At 31.9% G+C, this 23,112-nt stretch overlaps 1 protein-coding gene across 1 annotated transcript in view; it reads left to right on the top strand.

Moving 5' to 3' along the window:
• LOC128875115 (midasin-like) overlaps positions 1-22,875 on the top strand; it is a 66,070-nt gene extending 43,195 nt beyond the window's left edge. Inside the window, exons 12-13 of the mRNA XM_054120472.1 lie at positions 15,675-15,702; positions 22,673-22,875. Coding sequence (XP_053976447.1) covers positions 15,675-15,702; positions 22,673-22,875 — 231 coding nt within the window. The remainder of the gene's footprint in view (positions 1-15,674; positions 15,703-22,672) is intronic.
• Positions 22,876-23,112: the final 237 nt, after the last annotated feature.

Genomic DNA, 23,112 nt, shown 5'->3' with positions numbered 1-23,112 from the left:
CCCCCTCATCGCCATGTCACCCGCATATGGGTGACAGTGCCTTTTACTGAAGAATTAAAAAAAATTAATTTCGGAAGTTAATTGCCAAAGAAAATGAATTTGTATGAAATATTTGAATTTCGGAGAAGTTACAAAAATAAATACCACGATAAATGTTTGATTATGTAGTCCCCGATAGTTAGTAAATGAAATTCAATCGCGGTAGAAATTTTAGTGTGGCAGTAAACGTGTTAAGGGGGGAGTCTGGTCCAGCTAATGTATTTTTCTAATGCATATAATTTCCAGATATAATTAATTTTTGTTATTGAAACTTTTTTTTACATATAAAGGGACGTTCAAAGAAGAAAATTTGACAGTGTAGATTTAATTTGAATGTATACATGTAAAGAAAATATATTCTCTTTAATTTGAATTTGCCGCGCTCCACGTGGCCTTCAAATTCCTCTCATTAGAGGGCATAATTAAAAGTAATTAACAGGTAAAAGAGAGGTTATGTAATCGACACGTGCGAATAGATAAACAGATTAAATAATATAGATTGTTCAAGTCGAGAAAGTCGGTGAACAAAAGAAAAGATAATAATAAACTTTAATTGTTGTCTTTTTGTTCGCAGAAAAATAAATTCTGGTTTATTATTCCATAGATTTAATCACCCTTATAAAACAACAATTCTAGTAAAAATGGACATACTCCAATTCGAATTCACAATTATAGCTACGATTAACAATGAAAAAACAAACACAATAAATATAACTTCTATAAACACAGCAGATGGAAGAAAATTCATTCTACCAGAGGAGTATAAACATATATCAAACCACCAAGAAATAATGAAAACAGAAAATTTTAATAAAGTGAGAAATAGTTCGAAAAAGAGGCATCAATCAAGAAAAGTTTGGATCACGCTAAATGAAAAACTAAAACAGATATATACATGTATATGTATACAATCAAATTAATTATTCAAATTTCTTCTTTGAACGTCCCTTTATATGTAAAAAAAAGTTTCAATAACAAAAATTAATTATACCTGGAAATTATATGCATTAGAAAAATACATTAGCTGGACCAAACTGCCCCTTTCAATCTAACAGGAACTGATTTTCCACGGATTTTCCAGCACGTTCAACCGAAAAATACGTTCAACTCCTACAAACGTTCTTTGAACGCAATCAGACGCGCGTAATCTCCCCCGTGGCGGTAAATGTATTCAACTGCCATAGAAGCTTTAAATCATTCCAAGTAAAACAACTGGGTCAGATATTCAAAGCGCAAGCGGGGGCTAAAGGCAGTCGCGTTCATTCCATAACGTGGCGGAGAAAGTTTCTTAAAGTTTCGGAAAAATGTTTTCAATACCAGTAAATGTTTGCCAGTCGGTGGCAGAGGTGGTTTGAGGAGGGCGACGTCGGTGAGGTCCGGGCAAGCGTTGGGCTGCGCCATTGGCGGTTCCGGGGGTGATGGCACAGCCTCAATAGGTTCCTGGTATCGTGGGGGTTGAACGCTTTCTACAGGAATGCTTGGACCCAGAATCCAGCTCGCGATGCTTTCGCAGCAACCGCAGAAAAACTCTGACAATCCTTGTCGCAATCCCCGATGGAGGCTCAAAAAGAGCACCGGGTTCACGAATGCGTGAACGTACGCGATATGTAATGTCACCTGGAAGTCAGTTAAGGGGTTAGTCGCAATCAGGAATATAGAAACGGACAGTTTCTTGTGTGTTTTTTTTTAAGATATTAAATAATAATTTTTATGAATGAAATGTAAATATATTACAAAGTATGTCTTAAAGAACTATAAAAGAATTTTTGTTTTAAAAAAAGGTTAATTCATTTCGTCATAACAGGCGATGACGTGGGTGGCCACTTGGTTTGCGGTGAACAAGATTTCTTTAAACTGGTGCACCTGAAAACAAAACTAAAAATAGATTTAGAAAATATATTAGACTAACGGGTCCCTGATCGAAGGATTTTTTATTTTCTTGTATACTTTTTTTTTATCCTGTATTGAATCGCTTAATTTGAGTGAAAAAATTGAAAGTCAACTTTAAATGTACGCCATCTTGTTTTAAATTAATTTTTTCCAAAATTCTTCGTTCAGGGACACGCTAGACTAATCTATTTTCAAAATCTACCATTGTTTTCGTTTTCAGGTAAACCAGTGTAGAGAAATCTTGCTCACCGCAAACCTATGTTTTTAAATCATCGTCTACGTCATCAGCTGTTATGACGATATAATTTAAACGTTTCTTAAAACAAAAAATGTTTTTTAGTTATTTAAAACATACTTTATAATATACTTAATTGTTACTTATGTAAATTATTATTTAATAACTACAAAAAAAATCACAAAGAAATGTCGTTTTTCCTCTTCCTGACTGCGACTAACCCCTTATAGTCCGAGAGCCCGCGTCAGAAATGGGTGACTCATTTCATTACACAAATGAACCTGTTTTCCAAAGATGGTATGTCTCCCTAGTTCAGAAATGCTTGGTCTGGCATGAATTCAGTAGTGCAACGCTTCACTATGGCGTATTATAATAATTTGATTTTTGGCCAAAATCATTACTACTGAAATTTTTAGTGTGTATTGTTGACATACCAAATTGCGTAAAAAAGTAAAAATAATTATTACTTTATAGTTTTATTAGATTATCGAGATCTCAACGCCGGTAACGCATGTGTGTTCGTTCTTTTAAACGGCTGTCAGACCGATTTAACACCACTCAAAGTTTGCCAGACAAAATTTTTAACGCTATGCATTACATATTGTTTATAGAAAAAGTTTCAGAAATAATGATATCAGTTACTTGATAGTTTTATTAGATGTTTTAATGAACTACTTCGTTCTTTCGACAAGGTTTTCCGACTGCCAGACTCATTTAGCACCGTTTATAATCTGCCAGACCAACATTTTTATGCAATTTGGTATGTCAACAATACACACTAAAAATTTCAGTAATAATGATTTCAGTCAAAGATACTGTTATTTCTTATATGTTTCCGATTTTCTAGTGTAGCAATGCACCGTTTGTGCTCTGCCAGCCTTGGATTATTTTTATTCTTTAGTAGAAAACAGTCAAATAGCAAAAGGATATTTATAATGAAATTGGCCGAAATTTTATGTCGCGGGCCCTCGGACTATTAATGGGAAATGCCATACACGTTCGCTCCGGATCTCTTTGAAATCGCCAACTTCTCATCGAAGCTTTCATTGCACCGTCAGCTCCGTGGGCAGCTGACACTTGACGACTTTCCAAAACCGTTTCAAACAGGATTGCACACGCATTTGTTGCGGCCGTTACAACTTCACTGGCGCCAGCAAACCGAGGAGCGAGAGGGAATAGTTTACTGGCGCTATTAAATACGCTATTAAATGGCGCTAATGTAGGTGCCAGTCGAATTTACTTGTTATCTGGTAGAATTGCACGTGAACATTCCGCACCGTGTTAAATTCAGGTGTAAACTCTCTTTACTTTGCTGGGACATTGATGGGATACTCCGATACTTAAAATAGCGATAGTCGAGAGGCATTTGTTGTAATCGTTTCATCTGGAAATTCTGCTATAAACAGTTTCGGAAAGTCGAAAGTTGAGAGAAAATATATTTACAAGTAATCCTGTTATTAGGTTGTCTTGAACATTTCTTTTGCGACTCGCATTTAGCTGTTTTGTATGGCAGTATTTACAGTGGGTGTAGAATGTATTCGTACACCGATCAATTTCCCAAAAAACTTTTCTGTGAAATTGTAGTTTCTTAACTTCTTTTTTTATAATCAATGATATTCTACTTATTGTCGGAAATCTCTAGAATATAGTTCAAACAACAACTACTAGTTTATATAATTTGCGAAATTAACAAGAAAATACGAAGAATCGGTAGAAATATAAAACCAATAAATATAAATATAAATATTCGCACGGTTCCTATGCCGAACAATTTACAGAAGAATTTGTAACATAAGCATATTAGTTTATTGCTTCGTGGGAATTAGAAAACATTAAATTTCTAGTAAAAAAAGTCTTAAAAAATGCTCTAATAAAGGAATGACAGAAGATCATACGAATAACATTGACATTTATGATAGTTAATTTAATGCCTAGAAGAGTTGGAGTAATTATAAAATCAAAAGGAATCATAACATTTCCAGGAAAGTACTTTTAAAAATGACTCTAACAGAGGAATTGAACAAGATCTCACTTCGAATAATTAATAATTTAGTTAATTTAACGTTTAGAAGAGTTGTAATAATTATAAAATCAAAAGGAAATCCCACGAAGAAAGTATCATATACTTGTAAATTAATGGAAATTTCGTTTTTTATTTAAATGAAATTTTAAAAATTTAACACTTGTACGAATACTTATTGCTTCTGTATTTCTATCGATTTATTGTTTTTTCTTGTTGATTTCTCACTTATACAAAATACCTAATCTTTTCGTACTTGTATCTATTCTAGAGATTTTCAAGAATATGTAAAAAAACTACAATTTCACACATAAGTTTTTTGAGAAATTGATCGGTGTACGAATACATTCTACACCCACTGTATGTATACACGAGTATTTATAATGTGTCATTCCATCAATTTATCATTCCATTTAGACAAATTTCTTTAATAGACATACATGTTACGAATACTTGTGGGGCTGACTGTGTATCAAAAGCCTTGCTCGTTTCCAAAAATTGAGCGTTGTAAGTAACCAATAATATTGTTAATAGATTTCTGTAGGCCGATACTGGAATTAAAAAGCCTACAAATGAATCCAGCAATGTACATCGACGTTTGTCGAAGTTTTACATCTCTCCGAAACTCAAATGCGCGAGGTCAAACGTTATTGACGATCTTTGGTTTGTTCAGAAAGTGGTCGTAGCTTAGTGAAATGTCAAAGAGTAATGCGAATGTCACAAAGAGATTAAAATACGGAGAAATAAAAGAGATGGTTTACTTTGAGGACTCTGATAATCCCACTTCCTCGACTACAGTACTGTACCAGGTCATTAATGCCATTTATAGTACAAAGAATACTAAGTTTTCCGGGGTTACCGAAACAGAACGATCGACAAGCTTGGCCTACCTACCTGAATTGCTTGCTTGAATAATTCTAGGGCTTCCGTCAATTAAAGAAAAACAAACGGAACGATGCAGAATATGGAAATGTTTGAAACTTGAACCGTGAGCCAGATTCGCGGGTTGGAAATATCCTACGTACTTTCGTATTGAGAAAATAAGTTTTGGATTATCTACACCTATAGAATAAATCTGTAATATAAATAGTAACTATAAAGTAAAAAATTGAGTTAGTTGATATTTCTAAAAATATTTTTATACTCTTTCAGAATGGTATTATTAGTAGAAAAAATTCGTAAAGTATTCTTCACTTTTCGGAAGTCTTAGGCCACTTGTGATACATTACATTGTTTACATTTTTACTACTAAAGAATGAGTACTTTTAATTTAGTTTATATATTTTTGAAATAGTATAAATTCAAAAGAGAATTTAATATTTAGTACTCTTTTTACCTTTATGATAGCGGCGACTCTTCTCGAATAACTTTCATATAATTCTTTAATCACTTTGCACGGAATGTTTCACTATTCAATTTGTACTACTTCAAACAGTTCATCTCCATTTTTTGGGTCTCTTTATCTTTGAGGTCTGCCTAAATAATCTTAGACGTGATCAATAATATTTAAATCGACACTTTTAGGTGACTAAATCGTAACTTTTGATGTTTCATTATCCCCTAAATCTGTTAAAGTAGTTGTTTCGTGACTTTAACGGAGAATTTTAACAAAACTTCACTCAATGGTTCTTTAATTAAATGGTATTTATATGAGTCTGTTTCGATTCAAATTGACTGCCCCAATTTTATGAAAAAAGATATACAAATTTTGTAATCTTAACACAGATCCTTATGGAACGCACCGATTTTCACATGAATTTTTACAATTTAAATCAAAATGCAATGGAGGAACTTGCTGAAAATTTGATGTGTTATAAAAATCGAAATTATAAATTATTTAAAAAAATATCTATACAACAATTATTGACCCCGCTCTTACTGAGACAAAATTCATTAAAATCTGAAACTGAACGTACAGAAGTTGCACGGTAGCGTCGGTTGCTACAATCATTTCTCGAGTATTACGAATGTATGTGTAGGTATACATATTATTATATTATGGACATGTGTAAGAGCAGTAAAGTTGTATTTTTACAAAAGCTTCGACTATTTTGTATTTTAAGTTCGATTAATCTTCATTTGACTATCTCGAAACAACTACCTTAAGTATGTGGTTTTTACAAGCAGGAATTATGAAAATAAATGGCAGTGAACGTTATAAAATACTATTTAATGAGACATGTCAAAATGTATACAATTATTATTTACATAACGCGTTTCGAGTTAATCAAAAACAGTTGTTTTTAAAAATATATAGAACTGTTATTATGTAAATAATAACTGTATACATTTTGACATGTCTCATTAAAAAATATTTTATAACATTCACTGCCATTCGTTTTCATAATTCCTGCTTGCAAAATCCCCAAAATAATTCTTTACAACTCTATTATATGTGTGTTATTTATAGTAGGTAAATTAGTGTATATTAAGCGTAATAACAAATATATTAGGTGGACTAGAAAGTAATGTCGTTACTTTTACATTAAATTCAAACAAATTTTTTATAAATTTCTATTTTTAATTATTAATTGTATAATTGTTCCTGTTATCAATAGCCTTTTGCCATCTAGTGTGCAAATTGCCAATGCCAGATCGATAAAAATCAATGAGCTGATGAACGATAAACAAGTATTTAAAATTACAAAAACGACATTATTTTCCAGTTCGCCTAATACATCATATTTATTTCATTACCTTATTCAAATGTAATGAAAGCTTGAAATGGTGGCCTAAGACTGTTGCACAGTGCTGTATGCGTGCTTTCCAATTGCAATATCCCTAGACACTTTCGTACACATGGCGACACAATTTGCGTTCCAATTGCCGCAATCATCGACACAACGCTACACATCTGTACTCACCTCGAAGGCTATTAAACAGATGTGTAAACTTGTATTTTCTAGTGACAGTTTTTACAAGTTTTTACATTATCTTTTTGTAAATATAACACTTGCCTTTTCACGAGTGTGAATACTAAGAAGCTAAAAAAACGTTGATCAAGAGCTACAACAGCGCGAATGATAGACATTTCTACCATGAATTACAGTGGGTGTAGAAACTATTCGTACACCGGCCACTTTTTCAAAAAAACTATGTGAAATTGTAATTTATTCACTTTTTTTTATAAACAATGATATTCTATATATTCTTGGAAATCTCTAGAATAGATAGAGTACACAAAAAAATAGCTATTTATGTAAATTACACAATTAACAAAAAAAAAAAATAATAAACAATTAATCGATAGAAATATTGAAGCAATAAGTATTTGCACAACTGTTTAATTTTTAAAACTTCATTAAAAAAAAAAAGAAATTTACATTAATTTACAAGTATATAATTTATAAGTATATAACTTTTCTGAGGATTAAATTAACTAAATTATTAGTTATTCGAAGTGAAATCTTCTTCAATTCCTCTATTAGAGCCATTTTTTAAAAGTACAATACTTTACTGGAAATTTGATGTCTTCTAATTCGTACGGAGCAATAAACTAATGTGTTTACGTTACAAACTCTTCTCTAAATGGTTCGTCATAAGAATCGTACAAATGCCTATTGCTTCTATACTGTTATTCACTTTTCGCATTTTTTTTGTTAATTTTACAAATTATATTAACTAGTAAATGTTGTTTGGACTATATCTATCTTAGAGATTTCTGAGAATATGTAAAATATCATTGATTATAAAAGAAGAAGTTAAGAAACTATTAGTTGGACTGGAAAGTAATGTCGTTTCTTTTACATTAAGTTCAAACAAATTTTTTATAAATTCCTATTTTTAATTATTAATTGTATAATCGCTCCCGTTATCAATAGCCTTTTGCCATCTAGTGTGCAAATTGCCAATGTCAGATCGATAAAGATCAATGAGCTGATGAACAATAAACAAGTATTTAAAATTGCAAGAAACGACATTATTTTCCAGTTCATCTAATACAATTTCATACAAAAGTTTTTTGGGAAATTGATCGGTGTACGAATACATTCTACACCCACTGTAAAAAATACCAAGGCATTGGTATAAATGGCATATTATAGAAAAATAATCTTAGGCCTCTCTGACATCATAATCATTACTTTATTCCAATTGATTCGTGCACGACGCTACACTTTGTGAATTCCTGTGTACATACATATGTGTCAAAATGTGTTAGCAATTGGGAAGCACTCATAATTACGCTACACAGTCCATTCTTCTAGTTACCTCGTAGCCTGTTGGATTCCCTATGCTAGGATGATCCACCAAGGTGACAAAGAACAATGGTCCCCAAAAGATACCGTACGCGGCTGTTATCACCAGAAACATTTTCACCCTTTGCACGCCTTCTCTCTCCATCCTCTTCAAGTAGTTTCTCATTTTGCGGTGCTCTTCCGTCGCTCCGCCTCTCTGAAGTGACATTTTCTTTTTAGTAGATTAATTGACGGCATTGCTTGCAACGATATCGACGAATTTCTTTAGTCCAATGTACCGTTTCATCGCTACCAATTCTTTGAGAATTTCGCAACCTCGTACATCTCGCTACACGACGCGACGTCGCACAGTGGTCCGAATGGCCGAAAACCTGGCCAAAATGCAATTTTAGAAGTTTCGAACACACTTTTTTCAATATTGTGCGTGTATTGTATACATATGAGTGCATTAAATTCCGTTTGAAATTTAAAAAAATAGTAATCGGTCACTGATATACAGAGGTTCAAAGTTGACGAAATTTCATGCTCCTTGATATCGTGAAAAGTGGCGCATGTTTATTGTGTCACAGAAAGTTTATCCTCAATAGATTCATATGTAAATCATTTTACCATAAAAGTAGATATTACAAACATAAACTTTCCACAAGAACAAAGTAAAATATCTTTGGATTCACTATTGTAATTCCCTTCTCAATATGGTATAAATTTTAGTTATCTTTCGATGAATCGGAAGGAAAACAACGATGATAGTCACCGAGTGACACGCTCTGCCAAGTTTCTTGATATAAAGTAACATGTCAGGTATGATATCCAATTGAGAAAACTTGCGCAAATTTGCGTCATATTAAGTTATTTAAATTTAACGTCCATGCTTATAAGGAAAAGAAGACTGTTTACGCGGCATTAAAACAAACCTTATTATCTTTTAATTTAATTTAACATTAATTTATTATTATTATTTCTGCCAATGTATTCTAATTATGTTGCCCTATAAACCTAGAAATCCTATTTCATAAAAAATTCATAATAATTTAATATTTTTAATATGCATGACGACCATATTGGATCCGCCATTTTGAATTTTGCAATTCTAATACTAGATTCGTAATTAGCGGTCCAAATAACTCTTAAATACCAAGTTTCATGAAAATCTAATAAGTTTGTAATATACGTGTCTGCCATATTGGATCCGCCATTTTGAATTTTGAAATTCTGATACCAGATTCGTAATTTGCGGCCCTAAAATACCAAGTTTCACGAAGATCCGAAAACTCCTTCTAATTTTGGCCAGGTTTTTGGCCATTCAGACCACTGTGCGTCGCGTCGTCACGTCATGCGAAACACTTCTTTATCAAAACTAATGAAACAAGCTCGACTTATTAGCAGTTTTTAGCAGTTTTAGCACTATTTTCAAATTATTCACGTTGATCTAATTTTATCTTTTTAACTTTATTTGCGTACTGTCTAGCGATTTATAATTAATTATTATTATTACCTTGGGCGTGTCGCCGTTTGTGGATGCGGCAGAGTTTTCGGGAACCGCGTTTGTTTGTTGGTTGCCCGTTGTATTCACGAGAATTGTTAGCAGTGCTACCTTTACCTGACACAAACATTGATTAAATTAAATTACAGATTGTTTCTTAATTAAATTGGTGTAAAATAAGGACCATGCAAAACGTAACAAAACTATATTTTCCAAGAATTGTTAAGATTAACTATAGTATTGTTTTTATAACAGTTCAATGTAGTGTTATAGTTTGAGACATTTGAATATTTTTTGGTATATGAGGGATTATACGCCATTTAAAAAAAGAATGAAATGATGTATAAATGTCTACATTATTTACTGTGATTAGGATATCATATATTATCATAAATAATATCAAGAACGTAAAATATGATCAAGGGATTCTTATTATTATATACCTATAGGCACATTTAGATTCAAGACACATTAGGTGCCTGCAAGTGCAATTGCGCTGATTTTTGTAATGGTACATTAAAAGAAAACAGAATACTTGACATAATGAATTTCTTCCTATTTTATTTATTTTCAATTTCATCTACGTACAAGTTAAACTAAACAATTTTTATTTATTTATACCTCTCGTAAAGTAAAGCATTCTAATTCTTTATTGATAATTCTGTGAAAGAAATCTATATACCAAGTTAGGCTAAAGAATTTTCATTAATTTATACCGAAATTAAAAGTAAAAAATTGTAATTCTTATTGAACATTTCGTGACGAAATCTGTATACAAAGATTGTCACTTGAAAATGAGAGTTTCCATATTTAGTATAAAGTGTTCATTTATCGGATACCTACCTGAATCTATTCTTTTATACGCAGAGTAAGGGAATTGATTTATCTAAAAAGAAACATATGACCCCATTTTAAGAAACCAGGGCTGTTGCACTTGCGGAATAAGTAACGATGTCACAGGAAGTCAAATGTTTTCAAAATAGCTTCGATTTCGTTTTTTCTTTAACATTTTCTTTTCTGACGTTAACGCGAGTCGGATTAAAACATGGACTTCAAAGGTTATAAGCCCAGAGGCCTCCGACAATGAATAATGAAGACATTTCAACAGCACCAGCCAAGTTTCTGGAGATTTATTCAGATGACATTGATCCTGGATTCGTGCCAGAAATCCCTCGCTTCGGAAACTTTGTTAGACAATTTAAGGAACTTAGGTACAATCATGAAACACTACGAGCCTTTGACACCTACATCTTTGCAAATGTTAGATTGACTTCTTCATCTTTCAATATCCAAATAGCACTGTAATTTAATTTATATTCAATAATAAATTAAGGTGATTGGAAAGGGTGGTTTTTCCAAGAAAACAAATCTAAAGAATGCAAACAAATGAACAGCTAATAGTGGCAGAAGATGACTTAAGGGGGTATCCTGAATTAGGAGGTCTAAAAACAGCGAGTTTTCGTGAATTTTTTTACCATGGAAAAAATAATTAATTCTATGGAACTTTTTATCTTATTTTCATACATATTTGAGTAGTCTGTACAAATTTTTTCAACAAGAAATATTCAAATTGAGTCGACTGTGACGCACATTTGTAGGGCACCTCACAATTAAAACCTTCTATCGGCGGGAATGATGCAGGTCGTAATTTGTTTTGACACAAAAAAAACAAAAGAAATTTTCATTTTCATACATTTTTCTTCTATGTGAACTAAGAAAAAACCGCAAAAACGGTGAAATGTAGAATCATTGCAAGTTTGAAAAAAAGAACGAGTTCTTTGGGTGAAAAAAATCACTTTAACTTGATAAAAAAGTTGTTTCAAATTTTTTTTTGTATGAATTTTCTTAGTTCACATAGAAGAAAAATTATTTAATTTATTCATTGATAACAAATGAGAAATGAGCATATAAAAGTTTCTGTTCTAAATCGTTATTCTCAAAAGTAGCAAAAATTAATTTTTCATAATTGCTCAGAACAATTATTCATCTGATTATTGTTTTGTATGATTTGCTTTACATTGTAAATGTTACAATGTAATTACAGTAAACTATGTAGTAGAGAATAATGAATGCGTGAAATTAAAGCTTAATTTTTGTATTAAAGTACGTACCGCTTCGACGTTGGCCTTAGTGAGATCTTTGTGAAGTTTCCTAAGATGGACGAGGGTTAGCGCCACACAAATCATGTTGATGGCGATCCAGAGAGCGTTCAGTATGTAATGACGAAACGGACCATGAACCAGTGGACAACTCGGAGCGTTGTGTCCTGTTTCTGTGTTCGCAGCTAGTGCACCGCTTAGAAATGTGGGGCCCAAGTTTATCGTGATGCTTGCGAACCATATCATGAACGTTCCGAATAAAACGCACTGAAACAATCATTCATAGAATGTGCGTTCAATTAAAACTAGGTGAATCAATTTTATTACGATATTTATTATTGGATAGGTTGATTAATTTGTAAATATTAAATCAATTTTGTACAGAGGGGTAGCTATAGTATAATTATTATAAATATTCTGTGAATTTTCTGAATTAATTGTAAGTTTATTTATCATGTATTTACTTAATATTCTATGCATTAATTTCTAGGATATTAAATAAGTAAATGATAGAGTTGTGATTAATTCAAAAATATTGATATTTTTATTAAACTAGCTGCGCCTCGCGGTTTCACCCGCGTGGAACACTATTTATTTTATTAACCAACTTCGAAAAGGAGGAAGTTACTCAATTCGACATATACAGGGTGAGTCCGAAGAAACAGAACACCCAAATATCTCCGTTACATTTTGTTGTACAAAAAAACTTCTGAGGACAAAGTTACACTGTTTGAAGGGCCACATGTAACGTAGTAAGGGAACAAATTTTTAAGGTCTTTTTTTTATCAAATTTCAATGTCATCGATGTTTTTTTAAATTCAATGATATATTTTCCTTAACTTAATGTTGTAGCTGACAAAATAACGAATTCATCCATGTACTACAATATGACCTACAAATGACCTTCAACCCAGCAAAATGGAATAAATAAAATTCAACGTGTATATATACAGGGTGTCCCAAAAATGTTGTAACACCTTGAAAGGGGTGGTTCGGGAGGTGATTTGAAACAACTTTTTCCTTAGCGAAAATGTTGTCCGAGGCTTCGTTGAGGAGATATGAACGGAAAACATTGACCAATCAGAGCGCGAGTATGCTGGTGGACCGCCCGCAGTATGCGTGGCTACGCGCTAGGTGACCGCGCTCATACGCTACCTCAACGAAGCCTCGGACAACATTTTCGCTAAGGAAAAAGTTGTTTCAAATCACCTCCCGAACCACCTTCTTCAAGGATCTCCAATATTTTTGGGACACCCTGTATATGTTGTTAAAGAATTTAGCTGAAAGCTTTGTTTCCGAAAACCCTGTAAAAGTTATTCTTCTCCAAAACTAAAATGTACAATTTACTAATAAATAAACCATTTACTTTTAGCCTTAAAACCTTTTCCATTCATTCCTGCGATTCTACATACTACAATATGTGTTTAATTTCTTTCTACAGTGTTATAAAATGTTATAAAAAATATTTCATTTTCTATTTAAAATTTTATCCATATCTCTTAAGGTTTCACCAAACCTATGTTACATTAGCAAAAATATAAATAACCAGAATTATTTCGAAGAAGTGTTTCCACCCTTAAAACAATGTTTGGGATACAATGAAGAGTAGTGTGATTAGGTCCCCATGAACTTTATTTCTGCAAATAATTCCGAGTTTTCGTCGTGTATCAGTTGCCGAACTTCCCTTGTGAACAGTGCGGTATGAAATTGCCATATGTAGGTGGTGATATGACTGGCATATCAGTAACTGAAATGTCCACTGTTTCAGCAGCTTTCCCGCGTTGTGACTTTCGCCTACAACACCGGTGTGCGATGCGCAGATCTGGGGTGTGGAAGGCTGCACAAAAATTAGATTTAGAATGTGCCCGACGATCGAGAACGAGATAGTAAAATGTCCGAAGTACACGATGACAGTATAGGTTTAAATTTCTTTAAATTATGATAAATAAACTTTTGGCAAAGTTGGATTTATTATTTTAAAGTTTAAGTAAAAGGAACAACTATTTACTATTAGGTGAACTGGAAAGTAATATCGTTTTTGCAATTTTAAATATTTGTTTATCACTCATCAGCTCATTGATTTTTATCAATCTGGCATTGAAAATTTTGCACACCTGATGGCAAAAGGCTGCTGATAACGAGGACGATTTCATAATTGATTAAAAATAGAAATTTATTATAAATTTGTTTGAATTTAATGTAAAAGAAACGACATTACATTTCAGTCTACCTAATATTTGAGAAGTCTGTGTAATTTATTTAAAATTTTAGACTTACTCGTTATTCATTATTTTTTTTTTTTATTATTTAATATTTCTTAAACGAATTGTAATATACGTGAGAATATATTCGAGGACGTCTAAAGGATAAATATTAAATATGCTATTCTTGAAGAGGTACGAATGATTTGTAGGTCAGAATTTGCATTTTGGGGTAAATAATCATTATATATATGATTTGATTATTTAAAGCTGAAGGTAGGCCGAATTTTCTACTTACTTAGAAATTCTGGATTCTTCTAATTAAAATTGAAATTTTTGAAAAGTACGATGAATATTTTCCCAAACAGAATTTTTATTTTTTTAACAAAATCATATCTATAATGAAAAGAATTTGATTAAATGAAATAGTCCTCGTCGAGGTTGATAAATAATTCTCATTATTTAATTCGCAAGCTTTTCAATACATATTACTTCGGAATTGGTTTTCGAGACGTGTGTATCATTAATCCTGTGTCGAAAGTGTCTCAACAATTTTCCTACAACTTTGTTTCGTAAATAATCGTATCGGTTGGTTGTTTCTTTTCTAATGTAAAATAAACAAGGAAATCAGTTGTATACAGTCAGTCGCATAAATATGTATTTATTGAAGAAGTTTGTCTAAACAAAACGGCAGATTTCTTGTTTCTAAATAAATGTTTCATTATAAATATATACACGTGTAAAGTTTATTTACATATATATTTATAACGAAACATTTATTTGGAAATATGAGATCCATCATTTAATTCAGACAAATTTCCTTAATAAATAGATATGTATGGGACGGACTGTGTTTGACAAGGTTATTGACTGTTTCGTTGTGATGCATTAAACGGTGGTTTTCAAAATGCCAAACATTGATGCACTATTGGAAATCGAAACGGAAACATTGAAAACGATGAAACTTTAAGAGAGATCGATGAATAAAATTCACGTCAAACTATGCGAGAAATAGATCAATCTGTTTCTATTAATCTAGCTGTGGTTTAATTGACTATATTTGGACAGAATAATTTTAAGGGGGCATTTCACTGTGAACGCACAAAAAAAGCATATTTTCAATAATTTTTTTCTCAGGAACTATTGCATAAAATTCATTGAATGTTTCTTCCCCTTAAAGGTATGATTAAGGAAAGTAAATGAAACATTTTTTTTTGGTAAAAAGTATTTCGTCATTTATTTACAAAATAATATACATGTGTGCAAAAAAAAGTTATCCGCTGGCGCAGGTGATTTTGGCTCTCCTGGTAATCTGAAACAGAAAATCGAAAAAGTTTATTAAACTATGTCGTCACGCCTATCGTCGGAACCTCCAAATACTTGATATTTTGATTTTTACTTACAATTTAAACGCTGCCATTTTGTTTATTTTCGATGAAATAAATAAGTGGAGGTTGCGACCATAGATGTGACGACATAGTTTAATAAACTTTTTCGATTTTCTGTTTCAGATTACCAGGAGAGCCAAAATCACCTGCACCAGCGGATAACTTTTTTTTGCACACATGTATATTATTTTGTAAATAAATGACGAAATACTTTTTACCAAAAAAAAATTTTTCATTTACTTTCCTTAATCATACCTTTAAGGGGAAGAAACATTCAATGAATTTTATGCAATAGTTCCTGAGAAAAAAATTATTGAAAATATGCTTTTTTTGTGCGTTCACAGTGAAATGCCCCCTTATAACAAGGGTTAATAGAATAAAAATTTATTCAAATCAAAGTTCAACTGAATATGAATTTTATAGAAAACCGCAATATTTTCCAATTATTCATATACATTGAAGAGCAAAGCAGAGCGAGACCCAATTGGTTTATTATTTGTAAGAGAAATTGGCAACCGTTTGTCATAAATATTGGATCAGTAGGTTTATGGACACGCTGAACCAAAAAGTGCAGAGATTTTAGCCATTCGTAACCCTTTGGCCCTCTCTCAGTAAAAGACTGGCCAATAACCCCAAAAATCAATGCAAAGACCACCCAATCGAACCTAAACAGCCAAATCTGCAAACATCGTTCCGTATTACGGAATGACCGAAATTAGGAAATTCTAGAATAAATACAATGCGAGAACCAGAAATGCAAACGTGCCTTTCTCTTATTTTACCGAGGAATATTAAGCTATCGGTATTAAACTATTGTTTAAAAAAGTATCGCGATTCCAGACAAAAATTCGCTTTTGGAATTGACAAAACTATTTCACAAATAAATTATACTAGTATATTTCCCTGCCAACTATGTAAAACAACACTAAGGTTTAAAAAAAAATATTTTCTATATTTCCATCTATTTACATGAAAATATTCATTTATAGAATTTTCTTATAAACTCTATTTTTTGTAAACTTTTTATATAAACCACGTTCTTTATAGAATGTCCTTATAAACTACATTCATTGTAAAAATCGTATTGTTTTTTAAAAAATTCCCTTGAGCAATATCTTAGTATTGTTTAATAATAATTATGGCTAATATTTTTCAATGCTTTATTTATGTATTCATAGAAAGATTCATTAAAAAATTGAGTACATTGAGTGATGATTCTTGTAAACAAAATTAACTCGACACTATCTACATCGTCCTTATTGATCGTACAATATTATTTTTAACCTAGGACCATCTTTCTTTCACGCTGCAATACATCGCACTTGTAACATTTGACCTACGCGTAGAACTATAGATTTTAAAGGGATCAGTTTGTCATATTGCTACAAATACATCAATTTTTTCAAGCTGTATAAAATTCTAGAACCAATTGTGTTAGAACAATTAGTCAATTATCGATGAAAAAATGAATCCCAAATCCTTGGGATTCCTTTCCACAGCTTCAGTATTAAAAAGCAAAATTAAATAATAAAAGAAACTGAAACGTTGCAGTAACTCATTAGTGAGTTAATAGAGAAGTATCGTAAGAAGTTTATTCATTTCTAAACTTACGAAGTTTTGTAAGAAGTTATTTATAAACTTATTATAATTTGTATTATTATGTAAGAAGACAATAGTCACTGCTACGAGGTTATGATATAGTGATGTCTTTAACCCAACCTTAACATGAAGCAACGAGCCCTAACTTAGAAAATAACCTCAATATACGTATGTAAGTGTATAGAAATTAATAGTTATTATTTTTGACATCTCCTCAAATAGAATAAATACATATTTCCAACATGAAATATATAAATACAACTAATTTTCTATTTTTTTTTTACTGCAACAAAGTATAATTACTTTATTTTCGTTACTTTCAGTATACAAAAAATTACACGTACCTATAACTACACTTTGAAGTTTTAATAACAGAAATAATATATTCCAAAGGTACAATGAGTCAGAAAAGATTAAGGGACTTTAATTTACTTCAATATTTTCATTTTTAACAGAAATATTAATAGAAATCATATGAAATAAAAATTATAATAAATTAGAAGTGATCGAAATTATAATGGATTAAAAGAGATAGACACTATAATGGATTAGAAGAAATAGGTTTTATAATGGATTAAAAAATATAAATATTATAATCGATTAGAAAATGTAAATGCTATAATGGATTAGAAGAAATCAAAATGATAATTGATTATAAGAGATGGAGACTATAATGGATTCGAAAAGATAGAAATTATAATAGATTAAAAGAGACAGAAATTATAATGCCGAATAATACGAGGGACAAAAAATCGATCCTATCGATTCTCGTCCTTCGTGAAACGGAAACCAAGTATGTTCCAAGTAGATGCGTGATCGATAAAGGCACGACACCGTAAAAACTAAGTTTTGTTTGATACGTGTCAGGATATTGATAACAGGGAGCTTCAAATAAACGGGATGTCACAATTAATTCCGTTGTGAAAGCGCGGGGATTCCCGTTGCGGACAGTTTACACCGCAATCGGTCGGTTCGGAGTTGGTCCTAACAATGCACGTGACGCTTCCATTATATTCCCTCGCCCGTGACTACGTCCCCATCCTCAAAACCTCTTTCTATTTTCCCTTCCATTAGGAGGGACAGAGAGGGAGAAAGAGATAATTCCATCAAATGCACACAGTACATACGCGTGCTATGCATATCAATTTATACATTTTCAGGAATGAACGAACCGTCGAAATTTCGAAAAATATCTCTGTCAATAGTAACCGACTTAACAAAGGAATCTCTGTGAGCTATGATAACGAGTGATCCGCTATCTTGTCATATCTATGCATTATAAACATTAAGAAATTCAACAATTTTTCCAAATGGGAACAGCAAATGGGAATCAGTTGTCATTATATGTAGAAGGTTCCATTTCGATCGGTTAATTCCTTGCAGAGTTTCATCAAAGAATACGAATTTTACAGTAACAATTGTTATAAACATTAAGAAATTCATAACTTTCCTAAATAGGAACATTATTACATCATCTGACATTATATTAGGTTGTAACATATGAAATGTCCGATTTGTAAGGGTAACTTTAAATGAACACAACTTTTTTTCTAATTAATGTATTTAATCGAAATAAGAACCATTAGATTCTATACATTATATCTCTTTGGTAAAAATCCAACGTTCTAGTGTTAATGAACTCTAGGACGATGTTTTCCACATTCATCCGATTTCTGAAGGTTTTCTCATTAAGGAAGTTGCTTAGATGTTAAAAAAAATGAAAATCTGTTGGTGACAAATCCGGGAAGTAAGAAGGATGCGGTAACGTTTCATAGTTTAAGGCGTGCAGCTTGTGCATCGTTATCTGTACCACGTGCGGTCGAGCATTGTCATGCAGCAAAATTGGCCCCTTTCGGTTAATGATTACTGCTGATTTTTCTCTCAATTTTTCGTGCATTTGATCGATTTCGGTGCAATACTTTTCGGCTGTTGTAGCTTGTCCAGGGTGTAAAAAACTATAATGGATTACACCGGCCATTGACCACCAAACCGTGAACATTATCTTTTGTGGGTGTAGAGCAGGTTTCGGCATATGTCGTGGCTGTTGATCTGGATCTAACCATTGTGCAGAACGTCGTCTGTTGTCGTATAGAATCCATTTTTCGTCACATGTGACAATGCGATCCAAAAACGGATCATTTTGGTTCCGAATCAGTAACGAATTGCATATTTCGCAACGACAAAACTTCTGCCGGTCGGTCAATTCGTGCGATACCCACTTATCTAACTTCTTTTTTTTTACCAATTGAACCCAAGTGGCGTGAAATTGTCATGGCACTTACGTCAAATTTTTGGGCAAGTTCTCTAACCGTTGTTCCAGGATTTTCTTCAATAGCGAGTTTCAAATGGTCATTGTTAATGCTCATCTCTGGCCTTCCACGATGTTCATTTTCAAGGCTTTCATCTCCGGCTTCAAATTTCTGATACCATCGACGAACTGTACGTTCATTTACTGCATCATTGCCAAATGCAGCGTTGATATTTCGAGCAGCTGTCGATGCATTTTTACCACTTTTCCACTCGTATAAGAAAAGGACGCGAAAATCACGAGCATTCATAATGGAAATCAAACAGTAAATTTCTTAGGTTAGATGCACATGCAAAACAAGTGAAGATCGAATTTAACAAAGGAAACTCTGCTCTTGAAGGTACATGTAAAATATCCCTAGAAACTTTAGTATTTTTGGTCATAACAAAATTTAAAGTACCGATAAACCAAAATCGAACACTTCATATCTTACAATCTAATATGTGAAAGGTTCCATCGCGCTCGGTAATTTCCTCACCGAGTTACATCAAAGAATAGGAACTTTGTAATAACAATATTTGTAAACATATAAAAAAGTCCATAAATCTATGGAAATTCGAACAGCATAAAATCAGCTGTCATTAAAAGTGGAAAGTTACATATCGATCAGTAAATCCCTCGCCAAGTTACATCATATAATAGGAATTTTGCGATAACAATAGTTATGAACAATAACGAAATTCATAAATTTTTACAATTGTGATCATTGCGAAAACCTCTCCGGCAGCAAAATGTAAGGGGTGTCATCGATTTCATCGATCTCAGGCCAAACATATGTGAAATAGTACGCTTTTTTGCGATAAAAAGTGATAGAAAGTGGTAAAAGATAAAACAAGGACAATTGTTTTGTTCGAGTAAGCTCTTTCTTTTCAAAGTCGGTTAAAAACAATTTGTTGTCATGGTTATGTTTTATTAGATTCCAAGAACAAGATCATTTCTTTTTCTAATGGAATAATATGATTTCGTTAACGAAGTGACATAACTCGTCAAAAAACAAATCGAACTAGGTATATGTTAATTTAAACCTTTAACAAGAGAATTCACGTTTATTAGGGAAAGAAAAGAGCTCTCTATTTATAAATTTTAGTGAAAATATTTATAGATATACATAAAGAAACGTTTACTTTACTTAAACGTTAAATTATCCTCTTTGAAACGAATGATTTTTAGCTCTGTCGTTTCCTTATATTTTTGACAGGAACAGAGAGATCAAGGTCACTCGAAGATTAACATGTATAAGCTTATGATATTCTTATAAGCTACATAGATTATTCCATCACTGAAAACACATTAATCCATTTTTTAATAAATTTGAAAATATTATACAATAAGTATTTGATTATTAGAATATTTTCCCTTTTTGAAAGGAACGATTTTTTTTCTCGCGTTACGAAGGAAGCAACGATATCGCTGGTGCTCGTAAAAAAACACTTCGTATACGTGGATTATAACGCTTTGAAGATACGAATACCGCGTGGCTATTTACTCGGCGACAAACTAATAACTTTCCAGTATCAAGTTGGGAGTTCTTCAAACCTAAATGAAATGAATTTCAACCGGTGTATTTTAATCTTTAACGTTCAAACTCGAAATATTTTAAGTGGCTTAACTGACAGTACATATTTCGACATAGAAATAATGTTTGAGTGGCTCTTCACGCTTCGGGTGGCGCTTAACGGGTTATTCATTCGAAAGTGTACGAGAAATGCACAACTTTTATTAATTTCCTTTTATACTGGCTCTATGTAACTCTTGTCTCATGTATTGGTTTTTTAAATACTTTGTTAACGTTTTATGATAACCGTCTTTTCGATATTTTGTGTAATTATTTATACAAGCAGTAGTAAGATTTATATTATATTATAACAAGCACTATATTACGTTACTTATGTAACATTACAATTTTACAATTATTGTAAAATTACAATTGTGCTTGTTTAGTATATTTTTTGTTTTTTAAAAATTACTCTAATTGAAAAGGGGATTTTTTAATTTTTGTTATGAAATTTGTTGCTGCTGAAATACAGGAAAATTTCTTTTTTTTTTTTTACAGATTTTGACAATACGCTATCATCTTAATTCGTATAACACCATTTGTAGTATCACGCGAAGCGTCACTTACACTTGTTAAATCGATTTGAGGCTTTAGCTAGGTTAAAAGGCCCTTTGTGTCACTTTAGCTCTTAATTAAGCGACACGTAACTGCGAGAATGTACGTACCACAAAAGAAATGTAATTTCAGAAATGAAAGAAGTTTTATTAAGAAATGTTTTCTTTTTTTTTTTAAATTTCTTATTTGAAAATTAGCTAGATGAAATCATAAAATAGTAATGGGTCTAGAAACTAGCTATATTCTAGTTTCATTATTATTCTTTTAATTGTTTTATTGTTAATTGTTTTATTTTATAATCATCAATAATTTTGCTCAAATTGTTTCTCTGTTAATGAAAAAACATGATCCATATACAAGGTGTATCGCCTAACTCTTCTATCTTAAATATCGCGTGAGTTTTTTGCAATAGAAAAAAAATTGTCAGAGGAAAACATTGTTCAGTTTGGAGAAAGACATAGTATGATAGAAAAAAGTATCTTAAGGTCATACTTTCCGTGATTTTAAGGTTATTATCGTTTTTTGTTTTTTTTTTTAAATGACATGGGATATTTTATTATTATAATGCTGTAACTGACAAAAAGACAAATTCAAACATGTATAATATATCAACCTTCAAATGACTGTATACGTTATATTAAAATTTTGCAAGAATAAATCCTCACAAAGTCATCTGAAAATCAACACGTTATACATGTTTGAATTTGAAATGAAAATATTCCATCCTATGTAAACAAACGTGAATGACCTTGATATTTTGTGAAATATGACATTGAGATAATTTTGTCGTCTATCATAGTACGTCCCCCTCCAAATCAAACAATGTTTTCCGCTGACATTTTTTTCTATCGCAAAAATATATATAACAATATATTATATATAATAAATAAAAAACACCCGGGATATTTAAGATGGAAGAGGTAGGTGGAATACCGTGTATAATAGTACAACTTCCGAATTAATTTGAAATGAAAAGTTTGTATTCCATCATTGTCAAACACAATCAGCTAAGTAAACAACAAGATAGACTGAACGTGTTGTATCGTTCGAATTTTCATCTCTTTTCAACCTATTGTGGGTAATACTCATCAATATTGTTTACAGTGCTAGTAAATATAGACAAACTGGACCACATAAAGCGTTTCAAGTTACTTTCTCAGGAATTGTCAGGCATAGCAACAAAAATCGTTTTTCAGTATTTTCTGACTCACTTTGGCGTTTCTATGCCACACATGTGTATTGCTTGGCAAATGACTATTCCTCCAGAGAATAGAACGGGACGGACTATATTTTTTAAAATGGAATAGAGCAAAAAATTGTCCTCTTTCGGTAATGTATTTTTTTTGGACAAAAATAATTCTTTCACGTATAATTTTATATCGATACGAATAATACTGACATTTTCAAAAGGAAAGGTAAACAAATTATTTCTGAATTAATAAAATGACAATTTCCGAAGAAAAGGTTGGTCTCATAAATCAAAGTCTCTATTTATGATTTATTATTAGATGCATCTGCTGTATCTAAAGAAATTACTTGAAAAA

Source organism: Hylaeus volcanicus, chromosome 4 (genome assembly GCF_026283585.1).
Source record: "Hylaeus volcanicus isolate JK05 chromosome 4, UHH_iyHylVolc1.0_haploid, whole genome shotgun sequence".
Classification (NCBI taxonomy): domain Eukaryota; kingdom Metazoa; phylum Arthropoda; class Insecta; order Hymenoptera; family Colletidae; genus Hylaeus; species Hylaeus volcanicus.
Note: the sequence above shows the minus strand (reverse complement) of the source record. Positions and strands in the feature narration are given on the sequence as shown.